At 32.9% G+C, this 25,113-nt stretch overlaps 1 protein-coding gene across 2 annotated transcripts in view; it reads right to left on the minus strand.

Annotated features, from left to right (window-relative positions):
* Positions 1-25,113, minus strand: part of CPS1 (carbamoyl-phosphate synthase 1) — a 165,003-nt gene that overhangs the window by 54,368 nt on the left and 85,522 nt on the right. For both annotated transcript variants that reach the window (XM_074298800.1, XM_074298801.1), the window contains exons 20-22: positions 23,858-24,056; positions 16,177-16,353; positions 12,049-12,167 (exon numbers count right to left, since the gene is read on the minus strand). In XM_074298800.1, coding sequence (XP_074154901.1) covers positions 12,049-12,167; positions 16,177-16,353; positions 23,858-24,056 — 495 coding nt within the window. The remainder of the gene's footprint in view (positions 1-12,048; positions 12,168-16,176; positions 16,354-23,857; positions 24,057-25,113) is intronic.

A 25,113-nucleotide genomic window follows, 5' to 3' on the forward strand; every position in this document is an offset into this window, starting at 1 on the left:
AATTAAATTAGCTTCAGTTGTATTTTATCTCCTCACAAATGAAAGCTTAAGTACAAAAAAATGAAAAAAAAAAGAAATGCAAAGTGACTCAAAAATAGTTATTGTCTGTTATCTCTAAAGTTCTCAAAATGATGCTTTGCCACTGATCAGTCATCAGCTATCCATTGACCAGACTGAAAATTGAACTAAAAGAAGTGGATAACTCTATAGAATTCTGAACTTGTACTCATGGAGATGAAAATGTGCTTATAGATAATTTCCATTATCTTCTCACTCCAGAATGAATGTGCTTTCCATTATTCTATTGAGTTTATAAGACTGCCAAAGACACTCAGGACCCAAAAAAAGGAACCTCTCTATAATAAATGCCATACTTCCTTCTTCTCACTATTTAGAGTATAACAGCATAGTAGGAGTAATAGTTAAAAGAGAATTTCTCTAATTGAAAGCAGCCATGAAACACTGTTAGAGTATAGTGTGATGGATGAGTCAGGAAGATCTACATTCAAATTCTATCTGTGTGACCCTGGAACCTGGAACCTGGTCTCAGTGCCCCAGGCCATTCTCTAAGATGAATATGCTTTGGTGAAGGGGTTCTCCAAACTAATGAATGTAAACTCCTTCTGAGAGTAAGGATTGTTTTATCTTTGTTGTTGCATCTTAATATACACAAGACATATAAGAAATTTAATAAACGCTTATTGATTAATTAATGATGTCACAAAGTCAGAACTGGAAAAATTTTGAATTGTTATGTTTTGGGGTTTTTTTTTAATCTACATGGTTAATAAAATCCTCAGGTCTTTTCCAATAATCTAAGGAATCTAATACATTAAATCTGGACCCAAGAAATAAAATAGAATGCTTTATCGCACCTTAACATAAAACTGTGATTGAATGAGATTCTTTGATATTTTATACTCCATTGTTTCTGCTTCGGAAGATCAAAAATCAGCTTTAATTTCAGCTTTATACTTTTCTGAAGCTTCACTACAGAATGTTTTTAAATCAAGTCATGTTCCTACAAAGCTGTTTTCAAAATATACCTTTTGTAGTCCCAAGGACATTAGCAAGAGAAGGAATTCTCAATAAATAACTGTTGACTTCTAGGGGCCATTACTCAGAATCTTATTAAATTGCTTAGCTGAAGCCAACCACTGGCATAACTGGTCTGTAGTATTTTTCTGCAGAATGTAACTTGGTCAGGATTAAATTTTCCTAACACTTGAATGAAAAGGGTGAAGATAATATGTTGTGGATTACAGAAGATATACTTAGTTATTTCTAAGTGAGCCTAGAACATCCAGTAGAATTGAATATTTGGTGACATGACATATTTGATGTTTATTGTTGAAAGGATGACAATCTGTATGACAACCCAATTTCCTAAGCCATTTGGAAATCTTCAGAGGAAAAGGGAGACCTCAGTGATAATCAGTAGCAATACTAGTAATTATTTCTGCTCTCTAACAACAGTGGTAATCACTTCAAAGGACAAATTGAGAGAACTATTTCTTAGGCTTCCTAGAGTAAAAGATTTACTTCAGCAAACAAGTACCTGCTATGTGCATGGTGTTCTAAACTGTTGATGAAATTCAGTTGATTCAGAGAAGGAGTCCCAAGCACTATGCATCATAAATTAGTTAATTAACTAATTGATTACTTTATACTACTGAATGAAAGAGGAAGTATAGCATGCTGGCCTTGATCTTGTCTCCAATTTCTATTTACCATTTGACCTTGAGCAAGTGCCTTTATTTCTCAGTGTGCTGAACTAAACAACTCTCTAAGATATAAATATATTCTGTAAGATATAGAAATTGTATTAGCATCCTTTTGCTTGATCCCAGTTTCTTTAACTGTATTTTTGCTCAATAATTAAATGCTAAACCACAATAATAAGATATAATATTTTTCCAGGAATGGTAATGTGGCATAAGTTTAAATATTCTCCTTCAGATGCAATTTTCCTGAAATTTCAATAAAATTTAAACTTTCTTTCCAAAAAAAAAATATATTGGTGGAGAGAATTTTCTCTTCCTGTATGTTCCATTTGAAATTATTAGTTCATATTCCTTCTGGTGAAGATGAAATGTGTGGCAATTTTATTATATCACTTAACTCTTTGTTTTTGCATATCACTCATGATGGCCTTCTTGAAAATTATATTGTTGATCATCTCTGACTACAGGGCATACCTCAGAACTGATGCTCAGCTACATGATAAATGTAATTCTTATCACTAGCATTATTTAGATAGGGAAGGCTCAAACCTTTTGAGTTCTCTTGTTTCCTCATCCTTTACTTTCCCTACCATACTAATCAATTTTCAAGATCTACTAATTCAATCTCCAAAATATCATAAAAGTTGTTTTCATATATATTATTTCCAGACTTCTAGATCTCTTCCATAGTGTTCTTCTTTATTATAAGCTTCTTAACATCTGTATGATCTTTATACCTTTAACTAATCTTGCTCTCAGGAAAGAAGCCAATATCAGTTATTTACACTATAGTGTATGTGTTTTATATCTATTTATTTTTAGTCTTTTATCTAATTGTAAAATAAGAAAACATTCTCTCATATTAAAAGAACTTACAAAATCCTTAAAGAAATAAAAAAGTAATTTAGGAACCAATTTCCTTTCCCAGGCTTCTTGAGATCATGTTGCCTACCCAAACCATAAGTATGACTAGGACTGCTTCAGGAACTAAAATCACTTTTGCTTATGTTAGCAACTATAGATAGAATATCTACTTTACTGAAAATTAAATTAGAGCCTTTTCATGGTTGATTAAACAAAGTCATTTTTTAAAAATTGTTCAGATAGGAATGCATATCTTTAAAGAAGCTAGGTGTCACAGTAGACAGTGCTAGGTCTAGAATCAAGAAAACTTGAGTTTAAATCCAGCCTCAGACACTTATGATCTCTGTGACCTCGAGGAAAACATAGTCTCTGTCTTCCTCAGCTTCTTCAACTGAAAAATGGGGCTAATAATAGACACTTTTTCAAGGAGTTTTTGTGAGAATCAAATGAAACGAATTTGTAAAGTATTACTACTGGATAGTACAACTGGCCAGTTCCAATTGGATCCTCAAAGAGAGACAGTTCCTGCTCCTGCTTACAGAGGTAAAAAAAAAAAAAAAAAAAAAAAAAGCAATTAAGACTAGATAAGAAATGAGGCAGAGAATGGTCATTCAATGAGAGTCAGAGTGATCTGGGTTTAAGGCAAGGCCCTTAAGAAAAATATCTTGGGGGGGGTGTTTATAGACTAGATTTTTTGCTATTAATGATAGGAAAGAAAGTAATGCTTAGGATTCAACAGCTAATGAGTAATTAGTATTCAATTTCTTGGTTTAAAAATCATTTCTCAAGAAAAGAGAAAAAAGAAACACTTTATGATGGTTGAGAATAAAACTGAAAAAGGAAGCCCAGGCTATACTCCCAGCTTTCCACAAAAAAAAAAAAAAAAAAAAAAAAAAAAAAAGAGGTCATTAAACCTCTCTGTGACTCGGTTGTACCATTTGTAAAAATAGAATCATAATATTTGTCACCTGTCTTATTTTTCACTTGAAGATCAGTGAAAGAAGAATAGAACAATGATTGCATAAATATATTTTCTTGTGTTACGGCATTATTTTTACACATGTTTTGGTCTCTATTCGATCAACTTGTAAGGTGCTTGAGGTCAAGGACCTGTTCTTCATCTTTGTAATACCTAAAACTTACTGGCATAGTATTGCAAACTAAAATTAAAATAAATTATTTATTGAATAAATAATCATTTTTACATATTGATAGTCTCCCATAAAGAATCAGTTGAATAAATAAAACAATTAGTTTGGAAACAAAAGTTATTAGCACAGGGCTAATCCACAAATTACTTGTGAATAAGACATGTATGTCTACAAAACTGTCTATGTATAGTTTGTATCTCTTAATGAGACTTTAAACAGTAATATAAGGATGATATAAAGATACCCATGTTTTCATTAGTATAAGAAATTTCAAGGCAAAGAAATTCCATCAACCAATTCAGACTTTCATCTTCTCTGCCACTGATATGACACTCAAAAGACTAGTGACTTTGCAAAGGTCACCTAATCAGTACATGCCATAGGCAAGACTTGATGTCAGGTAGGCCTGATTCCGAAGCCTGCTCTTTAACCAAGCTGCCTCTAATAAGAGATGTTATAATTAATGAATAAAAGTAATCCATTCTAGTCTATCAAAGTGCATGCTACTCTTTTTATTTATGTTATAAATCTAAATTTTTAATCTTAATCTAAATAAATCTATGTTATAAATCTGCTATACTCTTAAGGATATGATATTATGATCAATATTGTCAAATATTGATCAAGAATTTTGATTTAAAAAAATAAAACAAATTAATGATATAAGAATATTAAAGCTTTTGATATTGACACTTCCCATTTTCCCCAAGCCAATAAAATCACTAATAATTTTTAAAATTAGAGAAATATATCTCATCATCTAAAAAGAAAAAAAAATCTTAATCATTATTACCTAGGATATAAAGAAAAGTAAAAATAGAAATTTATTTTTCATCTTGAGGGATTATAGAAGTAAGGAAATCCCAAGAACAACATCTCTCTTTCAAAGATTTGAAAAGAATATAAAATTCAAATCAAGAGCATTCTTTTAAAATGTTTGTTGAGGAGGTGATGTAGTGTTATAGAAAGAGCATTGAACTAGATGTGCAATCTCAACTCTAATTCTGGAACTACCACAAATTAACTTATGTGATCATGGACCTGTGAGCCTAGGATCCATGGGCCATTAAAAAAGTATTTTGATAATTATATTTCAACATAATTGGTTTCCTTATTAATCTTTTGTGTTTTATTTATTTTATGCAGTTAAAAACCTTGTTCTAAGAAGGGGCCACAGACTTCACCAGCCTTCCAAAGTCTGTTAACACCCCCACTCCAACACACACACAAACACACATAAATTAAGAACCCCTTGAAAGATGATTTCTAAATGTCTTACTATTCTATGATGCTGTAAAAGAATCTGAGGAAAAATGTTTAAAACAAACAAAAAAAGTGAGTTATAATAAACAATGATTTATAGCATAATTTTCACTCAAAGAGAAAAGTAATTTATCCATGGTATCATGTATATTCCTATATCTCACATTACCCCCATGAAATAAGAAAGGGACATTTTACAGGTATTAAGAGAGCTTCAGCAGCTAAATGATTTAATGTCACACAATGACTATATACTGGTCCTACCCAAAGGCCCCTATTCAAGCCATTGATCAACAGTTGCCTATTATGTGCTCCCTTGAGTGACCATGGTGTGTCCACGGCTTCTAACTGTTAATCAGCAAGCTAATTTGATATGTCAGAATAAACCAGCTGTAGATGTGAAGTTCTACATACATGGTAATTATTGTAATCACAGCAGCTTCTCCCCAAATCAAATTATGTCATTTTTTTTCAAATAATAAACTAACTTCTTCTAATCATAAATCTGGCATTAAAAGGGTTACAAAATTCCTTCATAGTACTTCTTTGAGGAAATAATATAAGCATTCACAGGATCTCGGGATCTAGCACTGAAAATCAATTATTTAAATGAGTGCCTCATTTTACAGATAAAGAAACTGCAACTTGTATAGACAAAGTATTTTGCCTAAAGGGTCATGGAGTCAATAATGCTAGAGTTAAGATTGAAACCTGATCTGAGTCCAGATGTAATAATCTTCCCATTATACTTTTACAATTGAAGAAACATCTTCCAAAGGCTAAGTGACTTAGTCATATGTCTAATAAATATTCCTCTATAGCAGAAAGATATTTTTGGCCTTTGTATTCCTAAAATTTAGCTATATACATATAGAATACATATATAAGTGGTGTCAAATTCAATTAAAAATAGGTTCCTGCTGAGACATACTGACTTAGAAAAACACAAATGAACATTATCTATATTGTGTTGTATCTCAGCACAATTGAACATTATCAGTGTTGTATCTGTATCTGTATTTCTTTCATTAAACATATCCCAATTTTATTTTAAACTAGTTCACTCATAACTCAGGACTTCTGACTTAAAGCAGGTCCCAAGTTTGACAACTCTGCACTTTACCCTATCATCTCCAAGAATAGTCATCATTTTCATTGTACTATGTTAGGAAATTCGCTTGTTTTATTTATTTGTTTGTTTGTTTATTGAAAAAATAAAATTAAAAAAACAATTTAAGTTTATCTTTTACATTTCTCACATCATCATTAATTTTAGAATCATCATTTAATTTAGCTTTACTTTTAAAATTTTTCCTTACATCACGAGGCTATCTTTTCCCAAAGGGCTTTAGTCAAATACAAGGCCCAGTATCTGTAATAAGTAATCATAAGAAATGAAAAGTCAATGAAAAATAAAAAAGCCAGAAGAGACCTTTAATTTAAAGGGAGAGTTTCTGCTAAGGGGATATTTACATTATTGCATCTGCTAGAGGTTTGAAGTCCCTAGAAAATATCCTCTGTTTACTGAGCTCAATTTAGCACTTGAATGCTCATGTGGAACCTCAAATTCGTCTTCAATCTGTTTTTAAAATGATGGGTGTGCTGCTTGTGATTTCTAGTATTGACCCACAGACTTGGTCCACATACTTCAAGCATAGATGGGCAAAGGGAAGAAAGGTGAGCCCTTACCTTACAAAATGGAGGATGCTCTTCCTATTAACTAAGTGGAAGTATCAGAATGGAAGAAGCAGGAGCTGTACAATCTAGGGATTCAATAGCATCCCAGATATAGATTTATGTTTGATGGCTATTGCTTGCTAATGCATAAAGGAGCTATAAGCAGCTGTACCTTTGTTAACTGTACATGATCTTCCATGATCAGATGACCCTTACTTCTCTTTTTGCCTCCTGAAACCCCTAATTCTTTCTAAGGCTCAGTTTAAATTCCATTTTCTACAAAAAGCTTTTCCAACATCCCCTAGGTATGGATGCTCCCTCCCAATCTGAAATTATTTGGTTTCTATCTTGTCTGTATTTGGTATTGAATAATCAGAATATGAGTTGTTTCTTTACAGTAGAATGTAAATGTTTTATCTTTGTATACAGAAAACGTTTCCCAAATACCTAGTATATAGGCAGACTTACTAAAGTTTTTTTAATTGAATTAAAATTGCTTATATTTGCAGAAACTAAAAGATAAACAGGTTTGTACTTCTAATTCTTCTTGTTCTTATAAAATTCTCCAACAATAAAAAATAGAAATATTCTGCTTTTTACTCTTGGTTTTGAGGGCAATTGTTTTCTTTTAAAGCTCTCTTACAACATTATAAACACCGAATGCATTATGGCTCATCAAGGACAGATATTAAAATGGAATATTCAGAACAAACTGCCTAAATTAAGAGAAATGCAACACGCTCTTCAAAATGCAAGCAATAATAAGAAATGGGACAAATTCTTCATCTGAGTAGCTTCTAGTCTTCTTCACCAGGCTAAAGCTTATGGTCTTTTTTATACTTTTCACTTAAATAGAGATTGCTAAATGTAGCCTCACTCAGGACCAAAGATTTAGAGCAGGAAGAGATTATACAAATAATTCATACAATGCCCTTATTTTACAGAGCAGCAAAATGAATCCAGGTTCATGGATTCTAAAGCCAAAGTTCTTTCCACAATTGCATATCATGCTTATTTCTCTTTGTATAATTAATAATAATAATAGCAGTATTTACATAACACTTTTAAAATTGTAATATGATTTATATATATTGTCTCAGTTGATCTCATGCTCATGCTAACTACTCTTACTCTTTCCCTTTGCATAATGAGGAAAATGAGGCAAACAGAAATTACAGTCTTTCCCAGGGTTATGCAGCTAGAGTATGAGGGAAAATTTGACTCCAAATTTAGCATAGTTCTTCCATAGCTGCTTATATCCCTTATTTAATGAACATAGTACACATTAAATAATTGGTTTTTAATTGAATTAGGCTCTGTGTACAGTTCCTCCAAATTTGCTCTAATCACAAACTTTACTGTAGTACATTTGGTTTCCTGCCTGACTAGAACCCAGAAATGTGTGTGTCGATTGAGGAATTCCCTTCCAGAGTTTGACTTGAATTTCCCAAATTCAGCTGAACCCTTTGGTATGAATCCTAGTATGCTGAATCAGGGTGAATACCCACTTTATGAACTTGCCTCAAGTTCAATGTGATAAGGGGGATAAGGGACGGCATGATTAATGTAGCCATTTATCCAATTCTATGTTCTACCAAGCTGAGTTATAACAAGGTTTTACTTCAATTTTAGAGGACAATGATTGATGAAAGCATTTTGCATAATTTTTTTTCATTTTACCTACAGTAGAGCATGAAAAACATTACTTGTCCATAACCCTGTGGCCAGATATTTTATTTTGTTTTTATTTTGCTAAACCAGATGACAATTTGCCCATAAGCCAACAGGAAAAAGAGATAAGTAACAGTGATGATTTTTTAAATAAAAAGAAATTCTAAATAATTTTAGGTGTACTTTATGGCCATTTTAAGAGATATCTATGAGAAAAGAATCACTGTATGAAAGTGAGAACCTGTATAAAATGGACAGAATGTGTGAAGGGAATATTAGTGAATGTGAACCAGAGATAGGGAATCAATCACCAAGTATCTATTAAGGGATTACTAGGTGCAAGGCACTGTGCTAAGAGCTGGAATGTACTCAACCTAACTAGACATGTAGAGCAAAGAAATAGGCAGAGCTTATATACATTTTACAGTCCTGCTACCAGTTCTGACTTACCTAAATTCTCTCAATTTTTTGCATGGCTGATGTAGGCTAGATGTTTTGTAGCAAGCATATAAAATCCAGTGCATATGCATTCTACTAACAGTCCCTTATATCACTTGACTGCAAATCAATAGGAACTCTTTAAAAGCTGAAGAGATTCAATCTAAAATGGGGAGTGCAAGGGGAAAGAAAGCTATGTTCCTAAGAAAATTAGCTAATGTTACACTGCCTTAAAAATTTGGGCAACTACCAAGAAAGGTCAACTTTCTAACATGCCCTTGGGCAACAATAAACAAGTTAAGAGGAAAAGAGGAAAGTCAATGATGTGAAGTGGATAGAGATCTTTCTTCTTGAAAATGCCTGAAGTTATAGTAACAGCTAAGGCTACCGGAATAGATATTACTCAAGAAGTGTGACTAAAAAAAAAATATTTCTACGTTCATTTTGTGACATGTATGTAAATAGAGATCTGATGAGAACAAATAATGTCTAGCTGAATGCTGATAAGTTATGCTAACACCTGCCTGCCTCATCTAGTCATTCTATAGAGAACTGTGATTTCATAGATCATCATGAGCATGATTCATGTTAACTGTCCTTCAATAAAAGAGATTTTTTAAAACATTTCTACTATTTCCCATATGAATGCAATATTCATCAGTTACCCTGTCCCATTCAATATATCCCAATATTTATTTCCTCATCCCAGATCCTGTTTGTGCCTTCTCACATAGTCCAAAGAAGCTTACATTCTATGGGTGAGTAAAGATCAGGCTTTCACTTCTGAGTGTCTGTTTATAAACAATTAAGGAATGCAGAAGTAGAAATATGCATGCCTCTACTGAGAAGCAACTGACACTGTGATTATAATACTCTTCTATAAAATGTGTATGATAACAGTACTGATACCTCTTAGAGTTGTTGCAAGGATTGACTGAATAATATATGTGGAAAAACTTGGAAATTCTTAAAGCACCGTATTAATGAAAACTATTATTTTCTTTTCCCTTTCTAACACAAGCACCAAGGTACTGGTAGGCATGTACTCAAGACTTTTTGATTAAAAAAAATACAACAGACTAGAAATTACCTTGATTGTTAAGCTCAATGGTATTTGATTTGTAATAGCAAATATTTATTAAGAGCTAACTCTGTGCAAAGCACTGTGCTTCACTCAGAAGATATAACCATTAGGTATTTTATTTGGGCTATATTTGCAACTTTCCTCCCTGAGCTTTAATAAACTTAGTAGCTAAGCCAATTATTGAAGATGCAGATTTCATATTATTATACTAATCATTTTGAAGTACTATGAAATACACATATAAAAGATTTTAATGTACTATTTATGTATCCCATTATGAATATAGAAAACCATCTGTTTTTGCAAGAACGATTGTCCCTAAAGATGGAGACTGAAAAATCTAAATAGCCAGCAAACAAATGCAACACAGTATGGAGGTCAGAGGGAATTTATACAAGCTGTATAACAATGGATTTTCTTTTATTCCCCAAGGACCTTGCTCATTATCTTTAGACATTTATTTCTGCTTAGGTAGAATCTCTAAAATCTCAACCTATCTTTTGACAATAATACAAGCTACTCAATTAAAAAATGTGCAGTTTGCCCAAAAAGCAGAATTTGTATCAAATGCAGGTTTATTTCATAGCAAAATCTATTATCTCTCCTCCAGTTCCTTATCTGGTCCCATTCTGAATACAATAAGTTTCTAGCACCCTCATGTGGTTTAATTGCAGTAGTTTCTGAACATTCAAAATCAGTTGCATGAAGCTAGAAAGTGGTAGAATGGACTATCAACATGGTGCTTCTGTTGGCATCATAAACCAAGGAAGGAAATCTCAAGTCAGCAAAACTCAGAGACGAATTTATAGCCTTGATCCTCAATTTATTACTATCTATTGTTCATTTTATGTGATCACTAGAAAAAAGTAGGAGATTTATATATATATAACTGCTTCTAAAAATATAGCTATTCTAAATCTAGGAGAATAAGAAGCACAAATCTGCACAGCAAGACATGGACTTTTTAAATAGCTACCAGGTTAAAAAAAGAAGAGAAGGGAGGTAATATTTTGTTCAAAAAGTGAATATTTTCATTGGCACACTTGTTCCTATCCTAAATGGGCAAATAAGGGTTCAAAAATTATGCTGTTTTCCAAATGGCTCAATAATTTGGGCTGTGGACTTTTTTAAGGGCTTTGGCAACTTCTTAAGTAGATTTTCTATATTACCTCAAATCAGCCAAGATCTACAAGAACAATTTATCCTGAGAGAATTATTTCTCTGCATAAACATGCCATAAGGCTAGTAGAAGAGGTAATCTTTCACATCAGGTGAAACAGTAGTTCAGAACAACATCTGAAGTAAGAAGGTGAAGACACTAAGAAGAAATTTCGCCTGTAGCCAAAGATAGCTGCTTAAAACCTGCATTTGAATTTTTGTCAGATGTACTCTCCCAAAAAAATGTAAGTCTGTGCAAAAAGGAGATTTAAAACAAGCTTCATTATTAAAGTAACAATTGGCATTGTCTGGGTATTCCTGAAGGGGCACGAGAAGGGTACTAATGGACATCCCTGAACTGTAAATGGAATTTTAACAATAATTGGCCTTGAAGTATAGAAAAATGTTAATGAATTCTAAGAGCAAGTGGCAAAATGTCTATTAATGGAAGCTAGAATGTGGCCCATTTACAAGCTGAAGCGAGCAGTCATGATTCTCCGAAATTATTAGCAGATACAAAAGGATGTATTTGTTCTATAAAACATACTAAAGCATGAGCTATCATTAAAAGAATATTGGGAGAAGGATTAATGATGGGTATGTCAATTTCTCCAAGGCAAGAAAATGATCTACTCACTATAAGAGTAGGACTTAAAGATGTATAAACTATAACAAGGTCATCTTAATATATATAAATAAAAAGATTAAAACTAGTTGAATTCTCGGTCATGGGGTATACATATATTATATATCACATATATATTTATATTTTTTCAATAAAACAAATGATGATGCTATAGAAGAGAATCACCATATATGTAGGAGGTTAAAATTATTAATACATAACAAATCATTTCTTCCATGTTGAGAATAATTTAAAAGAGAAAAATATTATCAATTATTTTGTGGCCACAGTTGCTATTCTGAGGACCCAGCACCACTTTGCTCAGTGCTGTTGGGTAAAATGCCAAGACAAACTGGGAGGCATCTGTGGTAGCTGAGAACAATGCTTCCTTACCTTTTTAGTCCTTTTAGCTTCCTTTCCATGTTTACAATGTCACGCATCTTAAACAAGAACCATTTGTCAATGGATGTAAGTTTGACGATCTCATCCAGGGGCATGTTGTCATCTATGGCCTGCCAAAAATAAAAGAGTATACTTCGACAAACACTTCACAAAAGTCTAGCACTCATCCTTTGCCATGTTATTTAGATAGCCTGGGGCTATGACTTGAGATATGAGCCATGAAACTAGAATCACTGAAGTTCCTTCCAATAAGTCCAAAGATTTTGTCAATTGTATTTTCAAATAAGATACAGTGAATTGCTTAAATAAATCCCAGAGGTGTATTCTCTAGGAAAGTCCCTTGAAAAATGAGTTCTCTCTGTATAGCCTTATCCTCCTTGCCCAGCTTGGAGGGTTTAAAAGAGTCACCTTTTTAAAAAAAAAAAAAGCCAAAAATATGCTACTCTCATCACTAGTTGGAAACTGTGGGATAAAAATCATAATCTTCTAGTTTATTCTTTGATGAGATTTTCCTATATTATTCCTTCAGAAAGTTGCATCTTTACTGGGGAAAAAAAAAACTTATTCAAATTAATGACCCCTGCATCTGAAAATCCTATGATAAACCAATAATGAAAATTAATAAGATATTCTTAAAGAAATTTTAAGATTGCATAATGTGCTTTCTCTTCAATCCTTATAAGAGAGGGGGTGCAAGTATCAGCATCTTCATTTTATCAATGAATGAACTGAGTCTATGTAATATGCTCAAGGTGACATAACTAATAGGCAGAACTGAAAGGATTTAAACCCAGATCTCCTAACTGTATATATCAGTTCAAATGACATTTCCAACATGACACCTTTCCTGATTTCTCCCTACTACCATTGCTACTGCTTTCCTAATCACCTTTATTATCATTATTACATAATACATATACATTTACTAATATATTTTATATATTTGCTTATGTACATGTCTTCTTTACATAACACAGGCTCTCTGAGGGTAGAAGTTGATTCATTTTTGTCTTTATTCCCTATGAAAGAACCTAGAATATTGTAGGCACTTAATAAATGGTTGTTGATTAATCAATTATGTGACATGAGCAAAATGAAAAAAGAAATGAGCTAAAGTTGAACAACAAACTTTTTATATCTTTTAAGCCTTCTTGATTAGATGCTGTCTTTAAACCTCTCTAAAGATGTTTAGTTTCCATTTTTATTATTTTAAAATAAATCTCTCCATTTCCACTAGGGAAAAAACAACCCAATGTTATCTCCAATGCAATATATTTAGATATAAGGCTTTGTTAATCCCCCAAGGAAAATGAAATACACCTACCACTATAAATTATGGAATTTTCTTTTCTATGCATGTATTTATTTTCTTTCAAGACATTTTTCAAGATCCAAATGTGTTATATATGAAATCATTCTCTATAGTCTTTCATTTATTTTGACTGTCAAAAATGACTACAGCACATAACTGGCACTGTGGATAGAGCACTGGCCTTGCATTAAGCAATGTGCAGCTAGGTGGTGTGGTGGATAGAACACCAGCCCTAAAGTCAGGAGAGTTCAAATCTGGCCTCAAACACAACACTTCCTTGCTGTGTGACCATGGACAAGTCACTTAATCCCAATTGTCTCAAAAAAAAAAAAAAAAAAAAAAAAAAAAAGGAAAATATTTCCTACCAACAAAAAGGTAAATATCTTCCTTATTATTAATGTTCTTAATATTCTCATTATTCTTAAATAAGCATCTGATGCTGATTATGATAGAGTACAGGAAATAAAACCTTAGTTATTAGTTATTAGTTAGCATAGGGCTCCTATAACTCCAATAGCAAATAACTGATACCATTCCACAGTGGTTTGTGGGCCATTACAACAGAGGAAGACTAACTATTTGGTAAGTCCCACTCATTTTTGGGGATAGAAAGCAAAATACTAGCTAGTCCTTGCTGCTTCATTTTCAGGTATCAATACCTCCTGGCTCTGATCTACACAGGCATAGAAGTGATTATCACCCCCAAACCATTCTGAAACTGCATTACTATTTTCAAAATCAGAAATAATGCCCTGTGTGCCCCTAAACCAGGAGAGCTGATCCAGTCATCTTGCAATATGACTGTAGTAGACAACCAGCCTGTAAGCAAGTTGCCCTTTACTGAAACTCTTGAAAGCCAGCAAAGATTTATACACTCCCTTTACTCATTTTTTTCCTTTCAGTTTTTCTCTTCCCTTCAGCTCTCTCCAGGCCTTAAATTCGTTGTCAAAATCAGCAAGTTCCTAGTAGCGGGTAGAAATAAACAGTAATGATGACCTCTAACAAACAGAACTAAGTTCCTTCCTGTGGTGTGCTGGCAGCCAATAATTTAAACCATAGTCATATTCCTTTCTTCAAAGAATGTCAGGTACTTGTGCCGGAAAAAGGCTCTACCCACTAAAAAAAATTCAGCTGAAAAAGAATCCCCAATCTTTAAAAAGTTAGAAGGGGAGTTTTTCATTTTTTATCTTTAGGTTCCTGGTCCATGAGGCACCTTGGCAACTCCCTGTTTTTAGGGATCATTACCCATTCACTTAAGATAGACTAGGAGCTAGGCTGCTGAGTCTAAGAAATATCACCTTTCTTTCCTTTTGAGTGATATAATGAATGTATAAATATACTGGGTATTTCCTGGGACATTTTTGAGGGGATTGTTTTTAACAACATTCGGTGGGGATTCCTTTCATATATGGGTTAGAGACTAGAGAGCTGTTTTGGTCCTTTATTACTCTCAAATTTTGTAATAATGTGAAAGAAGGGCAGAAGAAAGAAAAAATAAAGAAGTAATTAAGACTTTGAATATTAACTTCTTATTTGAATGCCATTAATTATCTTAATTCTTGACCCAAGATCAGCATAGTACCGAGTGTATTCATTTATTTAGTAAAAGACACTAATCCTTTTCAATTTTTTAAAATTTAATTATTTTACATTTAAGTCACTTAAAGGGTAATAGAGAGGGGAATACAAGTTGTATGTATTTTTTTAAAAAACCTTCTTACTTTCCCCCTTATTTTCCCCTCCCTTTGGGGCTAATAACTGTAAACTGTTCCTGGGTTCAAAACCACTTACAATGTCTTTCATTTGCTACAAAGGTAAATTACAAAGGCTGATTTTCCCTTTAAAGGAGAAATTCATATTCTTATCACTTCAGCACTATGCATACATGGGTACATACAGTGGTAAAGGGGGGCTTCAGAGCTCAAATGTGGCTTGATACTCTTCAAGGATTAATGTTCACTCTTTCTTAAATGTCAAAAAAATCATTCTGGGATTTCTGACCAAACAGATCCCAGCTGCCTGAGTCACCTTTCACAGAATCAGATGAGCTGAATTTCCTAACTACAGGCACAGTAAACATGAAAGAAGATTAATATTGTGCTTGATTTGCATGAAAAGGGACTACAGGGTGAAAAGGAGAAAGATTTAACTTTTTGTTTGTTTGCTTCAACAGAATCAAAATTTTTAAAGGATGTAGAATAAGCTTTTGGCTAGGCAGACTCTTAAAGAAAAGAAAATTCTCCAATATAAAACTATCCAAGTAGGAAAAAAACCTAATATATTGTAAAAAGGGGCCAAAAACTGGAGCCACATCAGAAACAAGGCAAGAATCAGAGCTTATTGGTACTGGATTTCTTTCTTTGTCTCATCTGCTACTTGTCAATGCTCTTAAGGAACTGGGATATAATAAAGAAGGTCAGTCGGAGGGCAGCACCTTGTAAGTCGTGCCTTTAAATTGATCCTTTTTCTAAAATGCAACACTGACTGTTTCAATTTTAAGTAAAGGATTGTCTGGGAAAAATGAATAATCAATAAAGGCATCTTTCCAAAACCATATGCAAGTATCTGTGTATGCATGTTAACAAATTGGGATCTACATGCTGCAAAGGACATTCCTTCTAAGAAATGGTAATGTCATTAAGGCTAAGTAAAGAAAAGTGAATTTTCCATTAACTGTAGAAGTCTCTGATCATTTATTTCTCTCAGATTCCTTGTTTTAAAGTTTCAAAGTTTCAAATGCTGGTTTGGGAAACAAAAAAAAATAGTGAAAAAAATAAGTCTTCAATTCCCACCTGTTTCTTCCTTACCTTAGCAATGGCATAGATACGTGTGCTAGATGGTTCTGCAAGCTCTGTTCTAAGATCTAGATTAGATGGCCAATCTTTGTTCATTGGCAGACGGGAGGTAAAACCATCAACTGATGGATGACACATTCTCAGAGCCTTCTGGAAACTCTCTTCAAATGTACGACCAATAGCCATAACCTGTAAGAAACACAAGTTTAAGAATTTCATGTTAATACAAAAACCTTGCACATTTTTTAATCCCACAAGCATCCATTAATACCCACTTTATTAGACCTTTTGAGCTAGACACTAGGCATAAAAAGATGAAAAAAAAATCTGCCTTCAAGAAGCTTCCATTTTATTAGGATGATACATTTATTATATTCTCTTTGCTAAAAGAGAGCACAGAATGGTACAGGGGGTTTCAAGAGAAAATAATTTTGGAATAGCTATTGTGAAGAGTGAAAGTCAGGCAGAGGGAAATAGTTTAAAATTCTTCTACAGTGATTAGAGCCCAGTTGTGATTAGACCAAAAAATGTGTAGTGAATTTAATTGGCAGTTATGTGATTTATTTTTATTTATTTTTTAGCACAGTCTTCAGTAAGGTAAGGGTAACCTGATTGTGGGATTTAGCAAGACCTGAGTCATTACAGGGTCCTGTTTTATACCTGATCAAGAAAAGGAGATCTCACTGAATAAATAAACCTTAAACCAATGTAATTTTAAACAAAGGGTTCCCTTTGGAGGGTTAGAAAGAAAAATCAGTATGAATAACACAGCTCCATTACATGGCTAGGCGGAACAGGATAGCTCCTAGCTACTGTGACTCTGTTAAGAACTTTACTATGAAAAAAAATGTATAATTTGTGAAATACGAGGAAGAACAATCTTGCTTTTATTTTAAATGCATTTCTTATATTTTTTCTCCCTGATTATGTCTTTGTGATACATTTTTGCATTGGAACAAAATCTTTTATTGCTTAGAGATTCAGCCATGCTTGCTAAAGTCTATGGTAAGGTAGTGTCTGAAACCTGAGTCTCTACACAGTAAGATTACCATTGTCATTCTCAGTCTTTTTCTATAGGAATAATTGGAGAGAAATGTCCCATATGAGCAAAGAAACAAAACTGTTTCTACACAATGATCTGCTGGTATGTAAGACAGCTTGATTTTATTTATGGGTTTTAATTCCTAGTAATGGAACCTTTAGAAGCAATCATTACTGAAATATCCTAACACTGCGTTCAGAGACTATATTTCCCATGACAGAGTCAGTTTGGTTGCCACAGTCATGTTTACAATTAATTGTGGATTGCTCAGATAGAACAACTGTGGGGGAGGAAGAGGAAAGATTCTGCCTTAAACTGCAGGAAAGCATGAGATGATAGACTGACCTTGTGGAAATCTAATTGTTTTGATCATATAGATTGTTCTTTAAATTTCTGAGTAAAATATCAAGCTGCTGAGTATTTGGTATATGACTTAAAGAAAAAGTAATGGAAACACTGGCTCCATTAAAGTTCTATGATTTCTTACACAGAACTAGCTTCCTAGATTTGTATCTTTGAGCAATGGGTAAATTATTTAGAAAGGTTGGTGACTCTTACTATGGATAAGATGGTAAGGTTTACTAAGAAAAACAAAACAAAACAAAACATCTCAAAACAGTATGTTTTCTTAAGGATTCTTTATAGCCATTAGGAATCTTAGGGATTTATCATGGTGGGTAGTGTGCTAGTCCAATATTTCTCTTGCTCCCACCTTTCCAAAGATAGACTAACAGAGCTAGATGAAGCCAGATGTAAAATATATTGAATGCCCTCTCTAGTACCTCTCCTGAAGGAAATTGTGTTATTTGTTGCTTTTAAGCAAAATTAATATTTAAGTATAAAAGAAGGATGGAAGCGAAGTAACTGGAAGCACAAGGAGTTATATTTCTGCTCAATCTAAGCTCACTCCTAATGATTAGAGTTGCTCTAAAATTGAAAGGGTTGTCTAAGGAGACAGTTAAGTTCCCTTTCACTGCAGGATGTGAGATGAAGGCTAGTTTCCAGAAATGGTTTTAAAGGGAATTTTAAGAGTTGATATACATATTTACTATCTGTGACCTATTGGGAGGCAAAATAATATGTTTTGAAAAAATTGCTGGATGAAAAATCAGGAGCCATAGGTTCTAGTTGTTACTCTGTTCCTAATTAGCACAGGAAAGCACCCAAAGCTTCTAAGTCTCTGCTTCTTTGTATTACAACAATGTTTACTTATACAGGGCATATCCAAAATCTTAGTGCCATTTGAAGCTGCTGAAGCTATTAAAGTTAAAAACTTCAATAAGACTTTTGAGATAGCCTGTATAAAACTGTAAATTTTTTCCAAACAAATTAGAGACATTCTTATCTCCTTAAGAATAACTAAGTAAAGTTAAGCTTTATAGCTACTATTATTCCCATTTTATAGATGAGGAAACTGAGGCTGAGAAAGTTCAAGTCCAGAATCAATAGTTATTAAGTAAATAAAGTAGAATTGGAACCTACATCTTCTTGATTACAAATGCAGTACTGTAATTTTTTTCCAGTCTATCAAGAAAGTATGGTATGGGGAAAAGAGAACTAAATTTGGAATTGAGGGCCTTCATTTGAATTCTGATTATCTATGTAACCCGGGACTTTTGTCTAACTTGTCTAACTTCTATGGAACTCAGTTTCTTTTGTAAAATGCAAGGATTGAAATAAATGATTTCTAAGGTTTCTCCCAGGACCAACATTTTTATATAATTAATTCAGAGGCTTTTTAGAAACTCCTTAACTTAATTGTATGGCATCCCACTAATTCAAAGATCACAGATTTATCCTGATAATGTTTTCAGATTATTTGGTTTTTAAAACTAAAATAAAAGTGACATAATAACAGAATAACTCAAAATGTCCTCTAATTTCTCATGGTGGTCATGCATAAAATGAGACATTGTGTTCCCAGATTTTCCATTTAATCAGAGAAAGGGCTTGCAGCAGTCTGCTTGAAATGAAACACTTCATATGTTACTTATGTGTTGCTATAAAATAAAGACATTTTTATAACCTTTATTAAAAATTTTACTAAGTTTTCCTCTCCCATTGCTGAGGTGTGATTATACAGCAATGTATTGGTACAGGCTCTACAATCCACACACAAAATTGAGTCTGATTACTTTATCCTTGCTTTGTTTATAAGGGTATATTGGCCATTTATAGCAGGGGTTATTATATGTATAGCCCAATTATAAGTATGCAAACATATGTGAACATACAATTCGGACTATTAGAATATAATTTTAGAAAATTATATTCTACTTTCATAGCTGAAGCTATTTTAGATGTCTACATTAAAAATTCCATTGAAATGCATTTAAGTATTTGTTATATCAAGATTTTATATGTGTGTGTATGTATGGATATCAAAAGCACCTATCTAAAATAACATAATAGTACTATAAATAAGTAAAAAACTAAAACCTAGGACTAAACAGATTAGAAATAATTGTATGTGCTGTGGTCAAAGTAATAGCAATGTTGTGGGATGATCAGCTGTGAATGACTTTGCTATTCTCGGCAATACAATGATCCATGACTACACTGAAGGACTTATGATGAAAAATGCTATCCTTATCCAAAGAAAGAACTGATTGTGTCTGAATACAGATTGAAGCATAAAAAAGAAATAATTTTAATTATAGCAAAAAGGCACTAATCTAAGCCTAGCTTTATTATAGTCTTTCCAGTCTTACTTCAAATGGCATTTTTCTGTAATACAAATGTACACACATACAGAATTAGTGTTTAATCAATATTTATACTATCATTTCAATAAAGAGTTAGTCTTTGTAGAAAAAGCAATATTGACAAAATCATGAGCTTTATAGGCTTACAGAGTCAAAAGGGATCTAAGAGATTATCTAATCCAATCTCTTATTTAAAGATGAGGAAACTGAAGACCTCAGTCATAAGCAACAGAGCCTGAATTCCAACCTAAATCCGTGGATCATAAATCCACAACTGCTGCTATCTCTCAGGTAACAAGGTCTTAGTTACTGCTAAATGGGAGCATGATGGTCAAATTTATGAGTCTGCTGAAAATATCAGAATCATGGTGGCGTACTGGAAAATACACTGACCTAGGAATCAGAAGATTTTGATATTAATTATAGCTCTCTTGTTAACATGCTTTAAGATTTTAAAGTCATTTAAACCTCTCTAGTACTCATTTTCCCCAGCTGTCAAAATGAGTTTAATTAAATTATCTATGAAATTTCTTTCATTTCTAAAGTTTTATAGTTTTATAAAACCATTTTCTCTAAATGATTTAAAATATATTCTAATCATTTGCAAATAGATACTACTAGGTTGTTCCTAAAGGAATAATAACTAATATTATCAGACTAAAAATAATAACTTTTTAGTCTATGGTCTCTGAAATGGCTATATTTAACATAACTGATTTCCTTTATAATCCTATGTATTTTATTTTATTCATTTAAAAAATAATTCTGAGGAGGGATTCATAAATTTCACAAAATCATGTATCTATCTAGATTTATTACCAAAAAAGGTGAAGAATTCCAAAGACCAAATAAATCTTAGCCAAAGTTAATTTTTGCCTTGAAATTACTTAGTAATTACATTAATTTAGTTTATCAGAGTAGGAAAGAAAGAATACAATTAACAAAATATTCTCTATGATTAATTATGATAGTAAAAGCTAGGTGCTACAATAGATAAGAGTGCTGGACTTGTATTTAGGGAAGCACTCAGACACTGCCTGTCTCAGTTTCCTTAATTGTACAATGGGGATAAAATGGGGAGCACCTAGCTCTAAGATAGTTGTGAGGATTAAATGAGATCATGTTTGCAGAGTACTATGCAAACCCTAAAGCACTATTTAAGTGATAGCTATTAGCATCATTTTTAAATTTTAAAGAGATAAATGGCCAATTGACTGAATAATAAATTATTTCTGCTTAATTTTTTCTACTTGAAAGTAAATTGGAGTTGTCAATATTAATTATAGCTGTCCAAAAGTTTTAAGTCACCTTTCTCTTCCCAAGTTCTGAAACCTAGAGAGAGACCCTACTGAGTCTGTGATAACTTTTGACTAAAGAACTCTTGCTTCACAATAAGGAACAAATGTTCTCTTATTAATAGTGATAAACACTGAAACCTGTGGCTCTGTGGTCCTAGGCTTCTTCTCTTATTTCTAAGCTTATGAAGCCAACCAAAATAACCTTATTTTTCCAATTCTGAAAATGCCTTATGTAAAAACCAAATAAAATTTGTACCATGTCCTTCTCCCCACCTTCTTGCTTATATTGAAATAAGAATGGATGTCAGCAAAAGTGAAAACCTCAGATAATGACCTCAAAGTGAACACTGTCTAAATTTCCCATGTCCTCCAATTTAAAATCTTGACTGTGTGCTTTATGAGAAGATATACTCCTCATTAAATTTATATCATCTAGTTCTTTCATTTCTGGTTGAAAACATTTATCAGCAAAGTTATTTTTGATAGCATAGCAGCTCTGGTCTTCATTAGAGTCAGAGAACATGATCCCCTCCACAAGAAAAAAATCAAGCAACCAAACAAAAATTTACAACTCATAAGACATTTTAAATTCAAATTGCTCCTTGTCTGTCACTGCTTTAAAATTCTCCATGAGTATCAAAAACTCCAAGAAATCCCATAAATACAGAGAGAGTAATCAAGTTCTCCTTTTGAAGAAAAAATTAACACTACTGGCCCAATGTTGGTATAGCTATATTTTTTTCTTCTTGCTTTTCAAGTGACAAAGATGACTTTACACTGTTCTATCCACATTCTCTCATGTAGTTCTTTATGGAACCAAAAGTCTCTGCTTGCATGGCAGCTGACAGGTTTTAAAGGTAATTAGAACCTTTCTTTTAAGATATAGATCTCCAACTACCTGAAGGACAGTTCCACCTGAATGTTGCATGGGGACCTCCAAAATAATATGATCAAACTGAGCTTATTTTCCCCAAAAAAAATTTCTTCCTTCTAATGTTATTGTTTCATTCTAAGTCACCAGACTCCTCTATTTGGACCTTTGGGGTCCTTTTTGCTTCTTCCTTTTCCTCTCTTCCCAAGTACAATCTGTTAAGACCTCTCCATTCTACCTCTTTTTGCATCTTTCTCTTTCATTCTGGACACAATGATCTAATATATGTTCTCCATATTACCCATCTGGTCTATCATAATTACCTCCCACTTCTCCCTTCTCTCCATCTACTCCATACTATATTATATTTATGTTAATCTAATCTTCCTGAGGTAGAGTTATGGTAATATTACTCATTTGCATAAAGACTTGTAGTAGTTCCCTATAGTCTACTGAATAAAGTTACAGGATATTAGCATTAGAACTAAAAGTGACCTCTCATTTTAGAGATAACAAAAAAAGCATAATGGTAGTAAGTATTGTTAGGAACAAAGCCCACATCCTTCAACTTCAAATACACTCTTCTTCTCATTATATTATAGTTCCTCTGAGCTCAAATCCCATTTTCCTAGAATTTAAGACCTGCCATCCAATATTATTCTACTTTTCCAGTCTTATCTTCTCTTCACACTATGATCTAGAAAAATAAATGTATTCTATGTTCACCATAAATGTTACAGTTTCTTATCCCATGCCTTTGCTCATTCAGTGCTTCTGTAATGTTCTTCTCCAACTATACTATTGGAATTCCAACTCAACTCAAATACCCCCTTCTCTACAAACTTGTCTTTCATATCCTCTTTCCCCTTCAAAACAATACTTAGCTTTGGCTATCTTCTTCCCTATCTCTGCATTATAGTTATATTTTTCAATGTCTTATCTTTCTATTCCATGGAAAGAAGCACTGGAGATCCATAAGACAATGGTTAAATTTTTGTTTCTTCCTGAGTACCTAACATACTATTTTAAAACATTTGTTATGTGGTTTTTAAATTGAATCAAAAGTTATAACATTACTAAGTGATTCCAATGATATGGGAACCAGGTGGTGAAACTCTATAGCCAGTGTTTCTTTAAGAGTATTTAAGAATTAGGAGAAAATTTTAGAAATCATCAAACCAAAATCTAGTCCAGAAAGCTAACTTGTGAAAGAGCTGAGAAAGTATCCTTATTTTCCTGATTCCCGGATCATTTTCCGTTGTCTCTCAGATTGTTTTATTAGTTTTAGGATTATAGATCTAGATATAGAAAGGACTTTCAAAAATCAACTAGCCCAATTTTCTAATTTTGCAAATGAAGAAAATGAGATTCAGAGAGATTATCACTTTTCCAAAATTGTACAGTTAATAATCATCAGAGACAGTATTTGATCATAGGTTCACTGATTTCAAATGCCATGGTGTCACTATTATTATTTTCACTCAATGGACATTATAAATAAAAACAGTTTAAAAGAACTTTGAAATTCCTTGAGAATCAGGATTGTTCCTGATATTTTCCTATATATAGCAATCAGAAAAATATTCAGCATATACAAAATACCTAAACTAATTTTAAAAGGATGTGATTTTCAGAGGAATAATAAAGCAATTGTTATCCTTTATCCTCTTTTCAAATTATTTACTTGTCAACCACGTTAAAAATTTGAATGTTTTTCACAGTTCCATGAATAAAAGTGAAAATAAAGAATAAATGAAGGAGAAAGCAAGACACTCACCTCTCCTACACTTTTCATAGAACTACCAATTCTGCTGGAGGTTCCATGAAAGCGGTCAAGATCCCAACGAGGAATTTTGGTAACCATATAGTCCAGGCTAGGCTCGAAACAGGCTGATGTCTTCCCAGATACAACATTCTTGATTTCTGGTAAGGGAATTCCTAGGGCAATTTTTGCAGCAATGAATGCTAATGGGTACCTAGAGAGGAAAAGTCAGACAACATTTTACTAAACTTTTGTTGAACTATTGAACATTAAGAAAGAAATCCAGAATATAAGCCTGAATTTCATAGAATGATTGTGTTCATTTCATGTCAGATTTACATATGATTATGTTCTGTACAGCATTTCATTAGACATATGTCAGAGAATTTGAGCTATGATAAAGTATCTAGACATAGTTCACCTAAAATATTCACCTACTTAAACCATGGTGCATTTTAAAATTCTGTATTTTCTCAGCCCCAAGCAAGTAGGTGCCCTATTCGTCTGACAAATAAGATGCTCACTTAGGCATTTCTTAGTGACCTATTCTAAAGTCAAAATTTCCAAGATGTCCTGAAAAAGTATAAGAATGACTGCCCTTAGGAAGGCAGAGTATTAAGAAAGAGCAGTCAGACAAATGACAAGCCAGAATTGTGAAGTATGTGAGGAGTGAGGCATATTCTAACTCTAAATCAACTTTTAAGATAATTCTATCTACATATATCAACCTAAGACAACTTGCTAAGCCTAAATCAACAGAAATTTTAGCCTTCTCCATTATATCAAAAACTATCATTCTTAAGTGTCTGGGAAGTTGAAAAGAAAAACAGGTAGAATCAAAGAATTTGAGAGCTGGAATGATAATTAGAAATCTTAGAACTTAGAGCCACATGGAGCCTTAGAAATTATGTAGTTGGAGTCCCTCAGTTTCTAGATGAGGAAACTGAAGTTCATCAAGGGAAACTAAGTGGCCCAAAATCACATATCTAATAAGTGATAAAGCCAGAATTAGAAGCAAGGTATTCAGTGAAGTTATATATAGCAAGTGTTTAAGTACATGTTGATCGATTGATTGATCAGCCCAGAATTCCTCCTGCTATACTACCAATACTTTGTAGTCATACATATATAAATGCTAAATGAGATCTATATTAACAACAGCAGTGGGTAGAATTAATTCACTTTCTAATCATATTTGCACAAGTTGTTGACTTAAGATACCTGTCAACCTCATCTAGTTACTGCAGCTGTTTGGTTAGGTTTTTGTTTTT

This window comes from Sminthopsis crassicaudata, chromosome 3 (genome assembly GCF_048593235.1).
Source record: "Sminthopsis crassicaudata isolate SCR6 chromosome 3, ASM4859323v1, whole genome shotgun sequence".
Classification (NCBI taxonomy): domain Eukaryota; kingdom Metazoa; phylum Chordata; class Mammalia; order Dasyuromorphia; family Dasyuridae; genus Sminthopsis; species Sminthopsis crassicaudata.